Below are 18,889 nucleotides of genomic sequence, written 5' to 3'. Positions count from 1 at the left end.
TTTCCGTCGGTCAAGGATCTGTTATCCTCGGACCAGACGGAGGAGTCATGGGACTCTTGGTCCCATTCCTCTAGGGCTTGGATGTCGTACGCCGCCATCCAATCCCATTCCGGCGTAGGCTCGTGGGAGGAGGAAGAGGAAGACTGGAAGGAGAGTCCCGACGAGGCGGAGGAGGAGGAGGAAGAGGAAGACATGGCTACAGAGGAAGGGGGTTTTTTGGCCGATGGCTAGTGCAGAGCAAGGGGATGAAGAGGTGAATTATTCGGCGCGGTTAAATAATGGGGATATAGTGGAGATTTAATGATGCCGCGGTTTCCGAGGAAGTGGTGCCAAAAAACTGTCAAATCGTGCAGAGAAGTTGAGAAGGCAAGGCGTCATGATGAAGGATACTGCGACGGTTCTGCTCTGCCACGACATGACCCAACGAAGAAAATAGAGTGGTTTTGGAATTACCATTGCCAAAACCAGGGGGGCATGTGTTATCACCAGAATTTAACCGAATCAAGAGGTGGGCCGTGATTTAGATGGGCTTAGAAGCCATGCATGTAAAACGGGCATGAATCGGCCTCGTGCAAGTATTTTGGGCTAGATTGCCCGTGTATCTGTAAACTAGTAGGATACGTGTCGGTTAAGAGTAAAAGTTAGAGTTTAGCTCGTACACGGTTGGGATTATTCCCGAATCAGACAGTCTACGGACTATAAATATGTATCTAGGGTTATTGAGAAGGAGGACGAACACGTTCACAACAAACCAATCTAGGCGCATCGCCACCCCTTGTTTCGAGGGTTTCTCCTGGGTAAGCATCATGCTGCATCTTGCGATCTAGGCAGTATCGGTTTATTCGTTACCTGGTGTTGCTCGTGCTGAAGCGTTTTTGATGACGAGTAACACCGTTATCGTAGATGTTTTAGGGCTGACATGGATGCTTTCCTAATATACTTGCTTAGCTATGTCACCCTTCAACGTCTAGCTGCCTTTACACCTATCTTAGGTGTAAGGGTAGCATCTTGCTTAGTTTTTACTTGGTAGATCTAATCTGTTATAGTTGCTCCTTGTTCCTCAAGGATTGGTTTGATATCTGCATGGTTAGGCCTTGCAAACGGGTTGAATGATCCGGTAGCGCGTAAGGTGTAGTTGGCTGCTCCTAGAGGGATTGTTCCGGGGATCGACTTTATGTTGGTTTTTAGGCCTCTTTAGGGATAGTTCTTCCTATTATCCTACGTATCTGCTAGGCTCAGTTACGTGTAGGAAGTTCCGGTTATGCAGTGAAAACCCTAAACTGTCGTAGATTGATTCATCTTAGTATCGTTTAAGCGGGATTCCCATGTTATTACAAATCTAACACAAACCATGGGACAATCGGCTCTTTGAGCCGATCCACAGAACAACTTAAGAGCCGATCGGGGCTCGTATTTAATGTTTACGTGTTTTGCCATGCAGGAAGCTAATCGAAGCAATCCAACACCTTCCTGACCAGGTATAGGTCAGGTGGCACGCCCTTGCATTTAGCTGGGACGTGTGCCAGAAGGCATTGCGGGCCGTCGCCCGAGGGACCAAAGCCAACCGCAGTTCTGGGAGCCTCCCGGCTCTACGGTGTTGATCGTCGCCAAGCTCGTCGGTGGGTTTTGGCAGGCAACAGATAGTTATATAGGTCACTGTTCACAATATACTTGAGTGAATGCTCAATGAATCAGACTTTCAGTTTGTGTGCAAATTTGTATGAGGATGTTTCCTGTGGTCTCCATGCTCTTTAATTATGCAACAATTTCTCTCTATTTTCATGTTGGATTCACCTCTTTTATTTTGTTAAGAATTTTCTTTAGCACTACTCTCTCCATCCGCAAAAAGGCTAGTGGTATCTTATTCATGATCAAGTTCATAAGGTACCTCCAGGTTGTGTTGCACGCTGCAAAAGTTGAAAAGTTTCTTCTATTATGCAATACCCATTTATTATGGTTATTTAGTTGATGAGACATGCATGTGTTTTGTCCTGATGAAACATGCTTAGCCATGGTACACGGTGGCTGGACCATCGTTCCCTATTTCATTTGTATACGGCTCAGTGAGAAAACAACGTGGCCGGTTGGTCTATAAAGAGGAGCGACCTCTTCTGCACCAAGCATGACTGATGTAGTGTTGGTTCTCAAACTACTGTGTAGTCTTTTCAGTCTCTCCTAGAGCATTAGTACATGTTTCTCTGAGGATAGGAGCGTCGTTCGTTTCCTGGTCAGTTTCCACTTCTCCTTGTTAACATGCAGATACCTTGCGACTATGATCAGCTGGCCTTTGCTGATTGGAAGCGGGGGCCCATGGAAACAACTGCATGGGTTCCAGACATCCCTTTGGAGATGACAATTGCTGCTCCTGCTAGCCACGGTGATCTGGTCGTTAGCTCAAGGGGACAGCAGCAGCTGAAGCTGGTTGAGAGTACTGATGATCATCAGTATGACTGGAGTAGCCCGATCGAAGTGTTTGAGCAAGCAACACAAGCATTTGAGGATGAAGTTGGCGAGATGGAAACGAAGATCCATCTCTTCCCTGCAAGCATGAAAGATCTCTCCGCCCAGTACGCCGCCCCAAAGGTCGTGTCCATCGGCCCTTACCACCATGGCAAGAGCCCGGACTTCCCGCAGATGGAGAGCGCCAAGTACGCGGCCGCCTGCCACTTCATCAAGGATTCAGGGCGCTCCGTCGAGGAGGTGTATGGGGCGGTCTTCGCAGTAGCGGACGAAGCCCGCAGCCACTACGACAAGGACAAGGTGCGACGTTTCGGCGATGATGATTTCAAGCCTATGATGTTCTATGATGGCTGCTTCTTGCTGCAGTATATGTTGTCTTGGTGCGGACACAGCGGCGATGATGATGACGGCACGGCAGTGGATGTGGATCCGTTGCTGAATAGTGTTTTCAGCTCCAATGACCGCCGAATCTTCAGCGACATTGTGCTACTTGAGAACCAGCTCCCATGGGTGGTGGTTGAAAAGCTCATGGGCTTCATGCCCAAGCCCCTGGACATGGAAACGTTCCTTGGACGGGTGAAGCCGTCTCTGCGATCCCGCCAAGATCTTCTTTTTGATCCTCCTAAACTGGACAGCAGCTACAAGCCTCCACATCTCCTTGGCCTCCTACGACACTACATTGTAGGGAGCAATCACATTAGTGCTACTCAGGTATCAGAGGCTGAGACCGAAATATCCCACAAGGCCAAGAAAGTGTCACTTTCTGTCAGTGTCATCGAACTCGCAGAGATCGGCATCGAGCTCACAGCCACCAAAACTAAAGCAGAACTACAGGACATGGGTATCAAGAAAGGGATCTTTTCTGGAGAGCTCATCCTGGCGCCTCTGTCACTGGACGATGCAAACGCAGGATTCCTTGTCAACATGGCAGCTTTCGAGCTATGCATGACCCCAGATTTCTCCGAAGCCGATGATACATTGTCGACAGTCTGCTCGTACCTCTGCCTCCTGGGCATGGTCACGGACAGTGAGGAGGATGTGCAGCAGCTGCGAAAGAAGCATATCCTGCAAGGAGGAGCAGGGCTCACCAACAAGAACGTGCTTGACTTGTTCACCAGCCTCGAGAAGCACCTGCGCCCCGGTAACTCCTATTTCAACACCATTGTAGGCATTGAAAACTACAAGGTCGAAAGGCGGTGGTGGATCATAGTGTACAAGTTTGTTTACAAGAACCTCAAAACCATCATCACCGTGGTGTCCGCCATGGCTGGATTTGCCGGCTTCCTTGGTGCGATCAAGTCTCTCAAGGGATCAAGATAAGCTGCACCTCCTGTGCTGCGATTGATGAGGTGGTCTTTTAAGTTTGCTTAGCTGCTACAGTCATTTTTTCCTCTATGTGAGTTCTGTTTGCAATGATATCTTGATATAAACATTCTCTAGCTAGCCAGGGTGTTAAATGTTATTCTTTATGGTGTCATTTGTCTCGCCAACAAGGGCTCTAAATCCTCTGATAATTCCAGTTCTGGCTTAATCAAATGCCCTTGCGAGCCAATGGGCGTATGATAATCTCCTGCCATAATTAGTTCCATTTGCATTGTTATCTTAATATACATATTCTCTCTATACATACATATGGTGACATTCTAGCTGAAGAAATACTACTTGAGTGAGGGCTAGCTAAGCTAGCACTACCACCAACCTAGTGTGTACGTGCAAATGCTGAAATGCAACACATCATGGCCAAAGAATAGATGAGGTGGTGTGCTTTAGCATTCGTATCATACATATACTTGGTAATTTCTTTTTAACTTTCCAGCAAAGCTTAGCTAACGGTATAGCCTTTGATGTATGTCAAGATAAAGCACAAGCTTTATCCAAGTCTTAGTGCCATGACATGCAGGTCTTTTGCATGCTCTTGAAAAAGAAGCACAAGCTTTCCCTTATGCATGTTGGGTTGTGCCTTCTCTTTTGGATGTAAGTTGCGCGTGAACGAATGTCTTTCGTAATTAATTTTGTGAACTCACGCCTTGGCGCACTCGATCTCCAGATTGGATGTGCCTGTCCATCTAAGCGGCCTGTGCCACCGACTAGTCTCTACAGGAATGGCTCTCTTTTAAAATAATTACAAGGATATATAATTTTACAGATTGGATGTACAAGGAAAGAGAGTAGAAAAGTTGCATCCATGTAGCTCAGATCAGCTCAGGCAAGCAATGAAGTAGGGCCGAAGTAGTTCGTCAGCATGCATGGCGATCGGCTGCGGTAAACGATGGCTCCAGGTCACACCTCACGCGCATTGCTCTAAGAAGGCCGGCGGCAACGTCGTTGAGCCCTTGACCACCTATGTGGGTCGCTCCACCAGCAACAAAAAGGACAAGGCGGCAGTCATTGAGGCGGCATCTTCGGAAAGGGTGCAATCCTGAATTGATAAGTGCAAGTCCAAGATGTAGTCGATCCCGGTCATTTGAGCTCAACAAGCCAACAAAAGGTGGGCGTCCATGTTGAAGAAGCAAGATAATAAGATCGAGCTTGAGACGGCGAGGTTTGCCGTTTGCGGTGAAGAAAGAGGATTTCATGATACTGACCGCCGACACGTCGAATGTGGATGTGAGGTGAAGGCGACGCATATGTTATACCGTGCCGCCATCTTGAAAAAAATGAGCATTCGAAGGCCGGCGGTAACGTCAACAACTACGGCAACGGTCAATCAGGAGACCATGGCATCGGAGGAGCAGGCCCACATAGGTGGTCAAGGGCGCATCTAAATCAACGACGATGGGCATATGTACATGTGGTAGTACAAGTCAACTGACAATTAGGATGAAACACTGACGGAAAAAAAAAATTAATTCAAATTACATTTCCACTCATTGAAACGTTCCAAGTGTTTAGCATTGACAGTTCACTGTCGAAAATATGCTTCCAGCCTTGCACCGGTGGCTCCTGATTTTTAAATTTTTTGTTATTTCTAATAATCTAGATTCTCCATGCTGCCAAAATGGTTATTTCCATGTAGAAAGGCAACTTTATCTTTGGTCTCATATCTTCTAGGGATTGAAGAACTGATAGATTGTCGGTCCTTTGAGGACAGACAATATCCCAGCAAGTTCTGGCAAAGGGACTTCCCCTGAATAGGTGAAGCAAAGTCTCAGTTTGATCACATTCTGAGGTTTCACAAGTATATTCTGTAAGATGGAATTTTTTTTTCTTTTCAAGCTTCTCTTGTATTTTGTATGTCGTGAAGAAGCAACCAAAAGAAGAATTTGTGCTTCTGCTGGCAGCAGCTTTTTCATATCCACTTGTACTGAGGTGGAACAATATAAATGCCTGCCAAAGCTTTGTATTCTTTTGAAACAGTGAATGTATTAGAACCGCAAATGTATGTTCATTTCAATTTGTCCCGACTGAATGATTGCAGGACGAGTTCTTTCTGTTGAAGCCTTCGCCCACCCGCCTAATCGAAGAACACCAACAATTTAATAGGATATATGGTTAGTGGTAACTCCATACGTTGTCATGACTGAGATTTGAGAACTAGCACTACCACCATGTATGTTAGCACATGGGCTCTTTTACGGTAGGGACGGAGGAGCGTCAGCCGTCCAACAACACATATTCGAGCGCTTAGATTGACTAATACTTGTCCGGCAAACGACTAGTATTATTCCACCGAAGTGCAAAATAGCTATATTTCTGCTCACAGGAGGGTACTTTCGGGAGTTCCAGAAAAGAAGAGAACTTTCGGGAGATCGAAATTTTGTACTAGCGCGGCACTCGCGGCAACCAGACTGCACAAGCAGCTGAAGGTGGACGCAGGGCGGAGCTGGAGCTCAAATTACCCTGATGCACAACTTACTATAGCCAAAAAAAATTGGGCAAAAAAACCTACTATATATTAGTATAGTTTAAAACTTTTTTTTGAAACGTCGCAAGAGAGCTGCTGTATTCACGGTATTCATTAGAAGAAGACTCGGGTTACAAGGAACCGAAAAAAGAAAACAAAAAGCAGCGCACGCTGGGGACTAAAGCCTCACTCTCGCGGTATAAGCTGCTGGCCTCTTGCCAACTCCCAAATGGCGATCTGGGCAACAACAATGGTCACCCGCATGTCTTTGCTATAAAAAATGCGGCGGTTCCTCTCCTTCCAAATCACCCACGGTACCAGCAGGATGATCGATTGGGTGCGCTTGCGATCATGCGGTGTTGCCGCGGCGATAGTAGAGGAGAGCCATTCCAACGTGCTCGTGGCCATGTCCCAAGCATACTTGGTATATCATAGTTGAAGACAACACGCAAATACAAAATAAACTGGTATTTAAAAATAAAAATTTATAATGTACCTATATCATATTGAATCTCCTCTTTCCAATTCATATCTTCCGGAACATTTTGTGAAGCTGTTTTTCTTTTGATGAGATACCTGTCCATAATGTACCAATATTTTATAACAAATAATTCAGAATTCGTCTAAGAAAAATGTATGTACAATGTTCATAAACTCTAGACACATTTATCATCACATAGCATCTATTAGCAGCAATTTTCGCAGAAAAATAGATGGGAAATTATGGAGCTACTAGCTGGAGGAATTAGAGCATCTCCAGTCGCGTCCCCCAAAGCGTCCCCCAAACCGCGCCGGATTGAGCGTTTGGGGGACGTGTTTTGTTCGTGCCGCCTTTGGGGGACGTCGCTCCCCAGCCGCGTCCCCCAAACGCCGCCCCCAAACATTTAAATTACTTTTTTTAACACATAAACTATTTATCAAATGTAGCATATGAATAAAAATGTTTGCGAGGATTGTTTTCAAATTAAATTACAACAAACAATAAAACAAGTAATCAAATATAATAAATAGGGCTAGATGCTACATCAAGGTGCCACAGTATTTTCTTTGATCCTCCACAAATGCTTAACGAGATCAGCTTGAAGTTGCTCATGCACATTGCTGTCACGAATCTCTGCGTGCATGGCGAGAAAATCAGCAAAATCTGCAGGCAACTCATGATCAACCTCCGCAAGAGGGTCTTGACACTCATAGGGACCAACATGTGACCTAACATGATTCTTGCGGTCATCCTCGATGATCATGTTGTGCATGATCACACAAGCCTGCATCACCTCCCACATTTGGTCGTGAGACCAGCTTAGAGCAGGGTACCGGACAATGGCAAATTGTGCTTGAAGCACACCAAATGCCCGCTCGACATCCTTCCTGCAAGCCTCCTGTCGTGTAGCAAAGTGGGAATTCTTCAGACCTGATGGATTCGGGATTGTTTTGACAAAAGTGGCCCATTTTGGATATATACCATCGGCTAGATAATAGCCTTTGGTATATTGGTGGCCATTGATCTCATAGTTGCATGGTGGAGCATGCCCTTCCACTAGTCTGCTGAACACCGGAGACCGCTGCAACACGTTGATGTCATTGTGTGATCCCGCCATGCCAAAGAAAGAATGCCAAATCCACAGGTCATAATCTGCCACAGCTTCAAGCACCACACTGCAATATCCATGACGGCCTTTGTATATACCTTGCCAAGCAAACGGGCAGTTCTTCTATGCCCAGTGCATGCAATCGATGCTTCCAAGCATTCCAGGAAATCCTCTCGCAGCATTTTGTGCCATGATCCTTGCAGTCTCTTCCTCAGTTGGCCCTCTCAAGTAGTATTTGCCAAACTTTCCCACCACAGCTCGGCAAAACTTGTACATGCACTCAATGGCAGTAGACTCACTCATGCAAAGGTAGTCGTCCTGTGTATCGGCAGGTGCTCCATATGCAAGCATCCTCATGGCGGCGGTGCACTTCTGAATCGACGAGAACCCGAGGATGCCTACAGCGTCGAGCTTGAGCTTGAAATAGGGGTCGAACTCTCGAAAGCCGTGGAGGATATTCATGAACAGCCCCTTGCTCATCCTGTACCGGCGCCGAAAATTGTCGGCATGTGTTGCGTCGTCGGCGAAGTAGTCGTTGTGCAGCATGGCATGCCCCTCCATCCTCTGCCGGGGCTTCGACTTCCTTCTTCCCGGCCTTGATCCTCCGCGGCGCGGCCTCTTCCTCTTCTCCGCCTCAGCGTCAAGCATGTCCTGGAGGGACGCGATGATCAGCAAATGCTCCCGCACGTCGTCGTCGAAGGCTTGCTCGTCCTCCAGCAGCAGGGCAAGCATCTCATCGTCGCTGTCCATGGCTAAAGCAAAATCAATGGTTAAAACTGCGCCGATGCAGACGACGGAACAAACAGCGGCCAATCGCGCCTACCTGGCAAGTCGTCGAGCACCTTCTGTGCGCGGAGGTGGGCCGGATTTGACGGCGCGTTCTGGGACGCGCTGGCGACGCGGCGGCGGCACCACGACCGGCGGGAGCCCCAGCCGCGACAACGGTGCCGACTCTCAGCAGAGATCAGGCGCCCAAACGGCCAGGAAATCTAGCGGCGGCGGTGGGGTGGGAGGCGCGGGAAGGAAGGAGCGACGAGAAAAGAGGCGCGAACCAAAGGTTTATGCAAATAGTCGCCGACACGGGGGAGCCCGCCTCGCTTTTCGTTGTGTCCGGCGTCCCCGGTGTGTCCCCTGTGGGACGGGGACGGGCTCGGGGCGCCGGACACCGTATCGGGGCGCGCCGGACAAAAAGGGGCTTTGGGGGACGCGGCTGGAACACATTTTCTATCCGGCGCGCCCCAAATCCCTTTGGGGGACGCTTTGGGGACGCGACTGGAGATGCTCTTACATCCGCATAATTATGAATTGTCCGATTGGATCTAATTGCTGATTCACAGGGAGACAAAATACGCAACAGGGGAACTGAGGTGCTGTAATAGTGATATACCGTTACAAACCTGCGATGTTTGCCTCGCAGATTGGATCGGAGCTTTGGAGATTGGATCAGACTGCACGCCTGCCCCTGGTTCATGCTTCACTGCGTAGCTGCGTCCCTTCATCCCAATCTATCGTTCATCCGCAGTCTGCGACGATTCCCTGATCAATTGGGTCAGCGATAGATAAGGCCATCGCCTGTGTACGTTCCCTGGTCGAACGTGGGTGCGTGCGTGCGTACGAGGGCCTCCGCGGGCGTCCGGGATAGCCAGCACCGAAGTGGCCTTGGGCCCTTGATGAGTGGCGCGCGGCCCACCCTGATGAGCACTAACAATATTTTTTTACCCTGATGCCTGTGCATCAGGTTTAGCCCATTGGGCTCCACCCCTGGGTGGACGCTGACACCCAGTGATGGTGATGCATCCTGTCGTCCATGCGCATACGCCACCGCGGAGCCAACACAGCGCCGACCTGCCGGCGACGAGCACGGGGCGGACCTACCTCTTGCACACCGCAACGGCAAGGCTGCTCGTGCCGGCGCGCCCGGCGAGCTCTAGGGCCAAGCTGCATGCTGTCGCGTACGCCTGCTCCTCACGGCAGTACCGCGGCCACACCGACATTTCTTTGAGAAGCAAGATCAAGCTGCAGCAAAATGACTATCATTCTTCCTGCATTTTTTGGTGTCCAGCAAGTTTCATCTAGTCACGCCAATGTTCCTGTGCACCAAGTTGCAGTGCAGCCAACTGCATCTGTTCGTGGTCAAGTGCCAGCAAAGAAAGAAAAAAGGGAGAAAGGCTAGCCAAGCAGAAGGGAGCTCGGAGACACCAGGGAGAAAGATGGTGGATAGCAACGACCGGAAGGGGCGCCGATCTGTAATTCCCTATCTATGACGGCAAGAGCGACGGCAGGGGGTGAGCGGGGGCGTGTGAGAGCGATGGTACCTCTTCTTTGGAGAGAGAAAGATCGACTAGTACTACCCCTAATCGTGGACCAACCTGGCCTTACAGGAAAAAAAAGATTACCTGCCTAAACGGCCTCTCGCTAAATACTACTGGTCTATGGGACTAGTAATTTGTACCGTAAAAAGCCTCTAGCCTAACATACTATAGAGTAGTGCTATGGACCTATAGTAAAGCATGTACGAGATCATAAACATAGGCGCCAGGGTTAGTCTCAGCTGCCTGCGAGCAGAGACCAGTGAAGTGAATCGACGCTCGATCGGCACACAACGAGCGACGTGATCTCTAAATTTGTTAATACCTCCATCGTGGTGTGCTTTTTAGTATTCTGAGTTATGGATAGATTACTTTTCATATAGCATTTGTTCATAGATTTCCAACAAAGCTGGGCATGTCTAGCAGGTCCCTCAAAACACGCGCACCCCGTATAATTCCGACGAGATAGGGGATGAGGGCATTTTGGGCCATCTAGCAGGCCCCGTATTCGGGCTAGCCCGTATCGACGGAATACAGGGCCCGTCAAACCCACCCCGCCGCCCCCTACAAATACAGGGTGTAGGTGCGAGTGAGGGGTTCCCGTCGTGCGCCGCCGCCTCCCCACACACACTCCGGCGAGCAATTCGCATGCCGCAGCATTTGCACCGCCGCCGGCCATGAGCGCACATCGGCGGAGTAGCGCCTCGCCCGCCGCCGGATCGAAGCGATTCCGCTCGCCGGACACGATGGAGGATGCGTGGCGCCGCCACTACAAGCTCTCCGTCGCCGGGAGTCGGCGTGCGACGTGCAAGTACGCCGGCGCCGAATGGGTGCCGCCGATGCTCCGCGACTTCGCGGCGGGCGGCCGCTACCACAAGGTCGACCCGCCACTGAAGCCGATGAGCGGCGGCGCTTTCGAAAAATGGCGGAGCGAGTGGGAGCAGCAGCGGTCGTGGAACGCCGCATGGGAGGGGAGCTCCAGCGGCGGAGCGCCACGAGCCGACGACGAGGAAGAGGAGGCGGAGGAGGGGGAGGACCCCCTCTACTTGGAGGCGGTGGCTGTAGGGATTCGTTGCATAGAAAACAAAAAATTTCCTACCGCGAGAACGCAATCCAAGCCAAGATGCAATCTAGAAGATGGGAGCAACGAGGGGATGATCGAGATTCACCTTTGAAGATTTCCAAAGCCTACAAGATGAGGCTCTTGTTGCTGCGGTAGACGATCACTTGCCGTTTGCAAAAGCGCGAAGAAGATCTTGATCACGGTGCCACAATCGGGCAGCACCTCCGTACTCGGTCACACGTTCCGTGTTGATGAAGACGACATCCTTCTCCCCGTTCCAGCGGGCAGTGGAAGTAGTAGCTCCTCCTTGAATCCGGCAGCACCACGGTGTGGTGGCGGTGGCGATGGAGATCTCCGGCGGAGCTTCGCTAAGCGTTGCGGGAGAGGTGGAGGAGAGGGGGCGGCTAGGGTTTGGGAGAGGGGGAGGTGGCCGGCCACCATGAGGGGGTGCGGCCACAATGGCTTTTGTGTGGCCGGCCCCCTCCCCTTGCTCCTCATTATATAGGTGGAACACCCAAGAGTTGGTCTACAAGTCTTCGAATAAGACCCCAAACCAAAACCTTCCATATGACATGAAACCTACCCAAGCTAGGATTCCCACTTGAGGTGGGATTTCCACCTTTCCTTGGGAGGGGGTGGCCGGCCACCTTAGGTGGAGTCCACCTGGGACTCCACCCTAGGGTTGGCCGGCCATGGGTGGTGGAGTCCCGAGGGACTCCGCCTTCCAAAGTGATTTCTTCCAGACTTTTCTAGAACCTTCTAGAACCTTCCATAAATGCACCGGATCATTTCCAAACTTGGAATATGACTTCCTATATATGAATCTTATTCTCCGGACCATTCCGGAACTCCTCGTGATGTCCGGAATCCTATCCGAGACTTCGAACAATACTTCGAACTCCATTCCATATTCAAGTTCTACTATTACAACATCAAATCTTAAGTGTGTCACCCTACGGTTCGCGAACTATGTGGACATGGTTGAGTACTCTCTCCGACCAATAACCAATAGCGGGATCTGGAGATCCATAATGGCTCCCACATATTCAACGATGACTTTAGTGATCGAATGAACCATTCACATACGATACCAATTCCCTTTGTCACGCGATATTTTACTTGTCCGAGGTTTGATCATCGGTATCACTCTATACCTTGTTCAACCTCGTCTCCTGACAAGTACTCTTTACTCATACCGTGGTATGTGGTCTCTTATGAACTTATTCATATGCTTGCAAGACATTAGACGACATTCCACCGAGAGGGCCCAGAGTATATCTATCCGTCATCGGGATGGACAAATCCCACTGTTGATCCATATGCTTCAACTCGTACTTTCCGGATACTTAATCCGACCTTTATAACCACCCATTTATGCAGTGGCGTTTGATGTAATCAAAGTACCTTTCCAGTATAAGCGATTTACATGATCTCATGGTCATAAGGACTAGGTAACTATGTCTCGAAAGCTTATAGCAAATAACTTAATGACGTGATCTTATGCTACGCTTAATTGGGTGTGTCCATTACATCATTCATATAATGATATAACCTTGTTATGAATAACATCCAATGTTCATGATTATGAAACTAATCATCTATTAATCAACAAGCTAGTTAAGAGGCTTACTAGGGACTCATTGTTGTTTACATATCACACATGTATCAATGTTTCGGTTAATACAATGTGGTGACCCGGCATACCACTGCATGGTGTAGTATGCAAGTCTGATATAACACCAATGAAACACCGTTCCACTAGTATTATATCGCTCAGAGTGGTACAACAGAAACATATGCGGGTCCAAGGTATGTCTATAGAATTACACACAGACTCTATTACATAAGATCATCACAGCCTCCTACTTTACAATGAGGTAAAAACTGCAGATAACTCCAGAAGAACGACTCGTAGTCTAATCCTATCACTAACTCTATTGGTAGAGTATTTAACTAGCTATAGAGGCTAAGAATAGTTTCTAGCTAAATAGGAGCTAGGTTTAGGAAGCTAGTTCCCTTCTATGGCTAAACTAGGTTTTCTCCTTGTTGGATGAGGTATCTGACTCTTCTGACAAGGTCCTGTCTCGTGAAGTAGTTGTTGACTCCTCGGCCTTCGAGTTGTACTGTAGATCCTCCTTCGATGCCTCCATATCTAAGCAGGGGATTTAAGAGTGGGATGAGTACGAGCGTACTCAACAAGTTCATTATAGGAAAGAGGTGTTTAATGCACTAGCTACGGCATTAGACCGGAAAGTCTAAAACCAATGCAGGTTTTCATAACCATTTCTTCAAAAAGGTTGCTTTTATTCAGAAGAACTATGTCCGTCAGCCTTCACCGGTTTACTAGAACTTCATGGAGCTCCTTTCCGGCAGCGTTCGCAGTTCCATATCCCGGAACAGGGAGTGACAGGTCACGGTTCTTTACACTCTGCAGAGGTGTGTTGCTTTACCCATAAGAGATCTTAACCTTGGTGCCAACCGGGCGCACAACCCGTCCACACTTCCTTTGGTGTGAGGCCCGGTATAAGGTCTAGCCAATCATGTTCCTCCGCTACCTCGAACACCCACCCTTTGTTGCATGCCCCGACCCTGGGTCCTCGTCGGTCCCATTATTCCCACTCACGGGTGGACCCCGACCACGACGACAGTCTGGGATCGAACCAAACTCCTTCGCTGGTAGCTGCAACCCATCATAGACCGCAATACCGTGGGGACTTAAGGCTTCCCCAGCCAACCGCTTGCTCTTCGAGCAACAAGTGTCTACGGACTATGCCGTGGGGACTTAAGGCTTCCCCAGCCAACCGCTTGCCCTGACAGATACAAGTGTCTACGGTAAAGCGCATCCGTTGATGAACGAGAGGTGGAAACACTTTTGACTACTCCGTCCCACTCCGGATCTTATGGTTAACACGGGTATTACGGCACAAGAATCACTGGCGACATTTGTTGTTTAATCCTAGATGGATATAAACCCTTGCAATGGAACCTCCACCATATCAACACAATCCATGGTTCCATTGCCCACCACATAGTCATATTCATAGTTATGAAAGTAGTGGTTTTGGTTTTTATGCAATAGTGATAATCATAGTACTTTGCAAGTAATTTGATAAAGATACTCAAATGACATGAGCAAGCGATGAACTTGCCTTTCTTGACTGCAAGATTATGCAATCAAGGTCTTCGATATGCAATAACTCCAAGTTCTAAAATAGCATCATCGTCCGGTAAGGACGATGTTTAAAAGATTGGCAAGGATGCAATAATGCATAAGTATGAGATGCAATCGTTCTAAGCGTGACCTAACCCCGATGATTTAGGATTAGTGAGTGGTAATGATTAGTGTAGGGTGTGTTACACTTTTAGAGTGATTCACAAACAAGGTTCTTATTCAGGTTTGTGTTGTTTTGGAATCATAAACAAGTGGTAGAATGCATAGTAATAATCATACACACCAAGGAATAGTAGTTGTATAATAAGTAAAGAGCAGTTGTCAATTTTAAGTTCTATAGTGCATGGTTGATGATTACTTATTATATAATTCAAAAGAATAACTTTTGAAGAACATGTTCTTTAATAAAGAACAAGTATGATAATTAGGTTTGTGGGGTTCTATGGTTTTCTATGGTTCTAATTGGATTCTGGAGTAAGTGGTAGATGGATCACAACAGAGTTGGATTCATCAATAGCTAGGGCTTGTAAGGTTGAATTAAGCCTGGGCATTCTAAGCAACTATTCATACAAGGGATTGGTGCATTTTGTTGGTGATAGCTAGTTAGGGTTTATAGGTCCTTATAAGCAGGGTTGATGATGATTCTTTATTTACTTCAAAAGAATAACTTTTGAAGAACATACTTCTTAAGTATTAAGAAGTATATCAATTAAGGTTGAGGTTGTCTATGGTTTGTTATGTGATCCCTTAAGTAAAGAATGGTTGATCCTAAATAGGATAGTTTATGAGTATCTATCACTGATAGGGTTTAGTGTGTATGGGATATGATGTCAATATTAGCATAGTTGCTATTAGAATTCATCACAATGGTGTGATGCTAATTATGGATAACTAAGGTTGATCATTTTGATGATAGGAACTAAGGTTTAGATTTAGGTTTTCCTATTTGATCATCTAGGTTTGATAAGATGAACACATGGGATATCCATCTTATTAGTGATAGCTCTTCTTCATTTTATGGGGACATGACAAGTATCTAGGTGCTATATGGTTCTATGATTTAAAAGAAAGTACCATGATCACCTATTCTAACCTAGGTTTTAGATTAAAACCATTTAGGGTTCCTATTGACTAATGGAGCTAGGTTATGGTGCATAGTTGAATTAGGGTTTTAGGGTTCACATGAAATGATAGGGTTGTACTATCATTCAATATGGAATTAGGGTTTGCTATTTACCATGTAGTTCTTTGATTAATAACTTCATTTTTTTAAAGTTGAAGTTATTAGTAACTTGGAATTAAAAATAATATTGGATTTAGCATTTTATTATTTTTAAACAGTTAATAATTAGGGTAATTATTAATCAGGGTTTAAATCCCCCTGATAATGATTTAACAAATAAAAAAATAGTTTTAAAGTTTTCTTTATTTATTTATTGGTTTCTATTTAGTTTGGAAAATTTTCCTAATTATTGAATTTTAATTCAATTAAGAATAAAAGAAAAGGCTTAATTATTAAGTATTAAATAATTAAATTTTTATTAAAAATAAAAATTTCATTTTATATTTTTATTGGATAGATTTTATTTTTAGGATCATATTGATATCACATTTGGTATTTTTTCAGAATTGAAATGAATTTGTTTTATTTCTGTAAAGTTGTAGCAATTTGTGAAATTTGAATTTAAACTAAAAATAGCTAAAGTTACCAGGTTAGTTCTACCCGTATAGCCACTGACCAGTGGGCCGTAGGCCATGTCAGCAGCCACGTGTCGATGACGTGGCCAGAGAGGCTCACTGCCGACGGTTTGCCGGTGACGGCGCCGCCGTTCCAAGGCTCGAGCGGACCAACTACTCATGCTACTCGATTCAGCTCGCCACGGTGAACAGCAGGGTACCAACGCCGCCCCTAAATCGTCGCCGGAGCTAGTCCGACGGCGAGGTGCTGCGGCGGTGCCCACGGGCCTACGATGCTGGGCATGTTAGGGAGTGCTAGCGGAGAAGCGAGGATGCTCAGGAGAGTCAGAGACTCACCGCGAGCACGACGGGCGTGTCGGCGAGGCAAGGGGAGGTCGCAGTCGCCGGAATTGCTCGATGCCGGCGCCGGAGAAGATGACCTGGCACGGTCGATTGAGGATGTTTCAGCTTGATTCCTTGTGCACGGTGACCGAGTCGAGGACGTTGATCACAGTGGTGGTCACGGCGGGGCTCGGGGCTTCCCCAATCGACGGCGGTGATCGGTGCCGGAGCAGGTTAGGGTTTCGATATGGGGAAAAATGGAGCGGGGAAGGAAGAAATTAGGGATTAGGGTTCGTCCAGGTTATTTGTACGGCTCGAGGCGAGCCTCGTCACGTCGTCGGTCGCGGAGGAGTCGCCAGCGAGAGAAGAAGAGGAGCACGTCTTCGTGTTGGCTCCCATGCGAAGGAAGGAGATGGGGACGACACCCTCTCCAGGATATTTAGACGAACAGGTAAGTTGGGCTGGGCTGGGCTGCGGGGTGGTGATGGTGTTGGGCTGATCTGCAGGCTACTGTTGGGCTTCTCCATGGGCTACACGGCCAGGTGAGCCTGTTTCTCCATCTTCTTTTATTTCAGTTTTCCTTTTTCTGTTTTCCATTTTGTTAATTTAATTACTGTTTTGAATTCAATCATATTTTGTAAATTTGATTGACTGAATTCGAGTAATATTCATTCCATGCATTTAAAGATTGTTGTTGTTTATTAACAAATTTAATATGTACTAAAACATTGTTTTCTTAATTACTATTGGTATTTGGATTTAAATATTCCTATTGACATGAATTTGAATATTATCTTGTAAATATTCAAATTATTTTCCAATGATCTTTTTCTCACTTAGTGGTATGTAGGTTTTATTTGGTATTACTATGCAAGAAACAATTTTATGGTAGTATTTATTACTGAATTGCAAATGAGAAGGTGGCTTTAATGGCATGATTTCATGTACTAAGATATCTCTAAGGACTTGACCTCCTATTTGGTAATGTTGTCACTTGGCTATTATTTTATGTGCAGAACTATGTGCTAAAGAATTGGAAACTCTGTTTGAACTCTTCCCAAGTTTAGTATTAATGTTGTAGTTTAGTAATACCTTAAAATACCTAGAGTAGGTACTATTCTCATCATGGTTTGGTCTTGGTTATAAAGATAAGTGGTTGATCATCACCATGGGTGTAATCATTTGGTTTAGCACTAGAGATAAATTCTAGGGTTCTAATTATATTCACCTACTAGCAAATGGTTTGGAACTCAAATGTGATTTAGGTTTATAGTGGTGATCACTCAAGTGATGTACAAACTAATGTTGGGATACAGATTAGGGTTTTACTTGTGATCACCAAGTAATTCACAAGTTAATTTGAAACATGGAGATAGGTTCTATGTGGGATTCAACACCACCCTACCTTGACTAGGATTGCTCTTCCTCCCAATTAACTTCTATTGCTATCCTCAATTTATCATTAAAGTAACTAAAGTTGTTATAGTTCTTTTTATAGTTAACTTTGGTCATATGGATGGATGGGTTCTCACCATATAAGTATAGGCTTTAAATCTAAGCTCTTCTTATGGGCTTATATCTTCTACTTTTAGTTCTTAGGTTTTATAATTACTACACAATTTATAATGATCAAGGTTTGGCTTCCTAAAGTATTACTAAAAGTATTTGTTTATGGTTATACCAATTACCCCTCTCACTCCACAAGGACTTGGACTATAATCTAGTTTTCTACTCAAGGAATGATGATATGATTATCTAAGCATGTGCTCTGTCTAAGAATTCTACCTTGTTATCTTTTGTAGCTTGTTCTTCAGGAATTCTGATAAACCTGCATCTTGTGGCATGCCTCCACCTCCTAGCTGCTTCATCTTGATCCTAACTATTTTATGGAGTGGCTCAATGTGTTGGTTACCTTGCATATGGTGCAAGATGATGGAATGGATGAAGTGTGAGGCTCCTTTTATAGGCTTGGGCATGCTCTAGTGTCATGACACATAGGTGTATGACTCTTGCTTTGATTTGATGAGTAAGGTGCTTGGGTGACATGCTCTTATCCATAGTAATCCCTTAAGCATGAGGTGGCATTGCTTAGGATGCAAGCTATGTAGATATTTTCATCCTATGTGGCATGGTATTATCCTCTCATGTGATTTGTTTTTGGATGGCCAAGTGGCTTTTGTTACTAAATGTCTTATAATGATCTTATGCTTATGGTTGAGTCACTATATCATATGTGATTGTATTTATATTATAATTGGGATCAAAAATAATAAGAATTATACCCCAATTTTGAATGATGATTTTGATTTCACCAAGGCATGATCATATAAGTTTCAAAGCACACATAGTTTATTTTATTCAAATAGTTTGAACTATAATTCGTAATGTAAACGAATTTAGTTTTGTAATATTCCACCTATTTAATAAGTTATG

At 46.0% G+C, this 18,889-nt stretch overlaps 1 protein-coding gene across 1 annotated transcript; it reads left to right on the top strand.

Annotated features, from left to right (window-relative positions):
• The first annotated feature begins 2,156 nt into the window (after window positions 1–2,156).
• On the top strand, window positions 2,157–3,922 carry LOC127330683 (UPF0481 protein At3g47200-like). Its single transcript, XM_051356815.2, has one exon. It carries the CDS (start codon window positions 2,254–2,256, stop codon window positions 3,778–3,780), a length of 1,527 nt encoding a protein of 508 aa, XP_051212775.1. The 5' UTR covers window positions 2,157–2,253; the 3' UTR covers window positions 3,781–3,922.
• The last annotated feature ends 14,967 nt before the right edge of the window (window positions 3,923–18,889 follow it).

Source organism: Lolium perenne, chromosome 2 (assembly GCF_019359855.2).
Source record: "Lolium perenne isolate Kyuss_39 chromosome 2, Kyuss_2.0, whole genome shotgun sequence".
Lineage (NCBI taxonomy): Eukaryota > Viridiplantae > Streptophyta > Magnoliopsida > Poales > Poaceae > Lolium > Lolium perenne.
The sequence above is the reverse complement of the archived record's forward strand: the minus strand, read 5'-3'. Positions and strand labels throughout refer to the sequence as shown.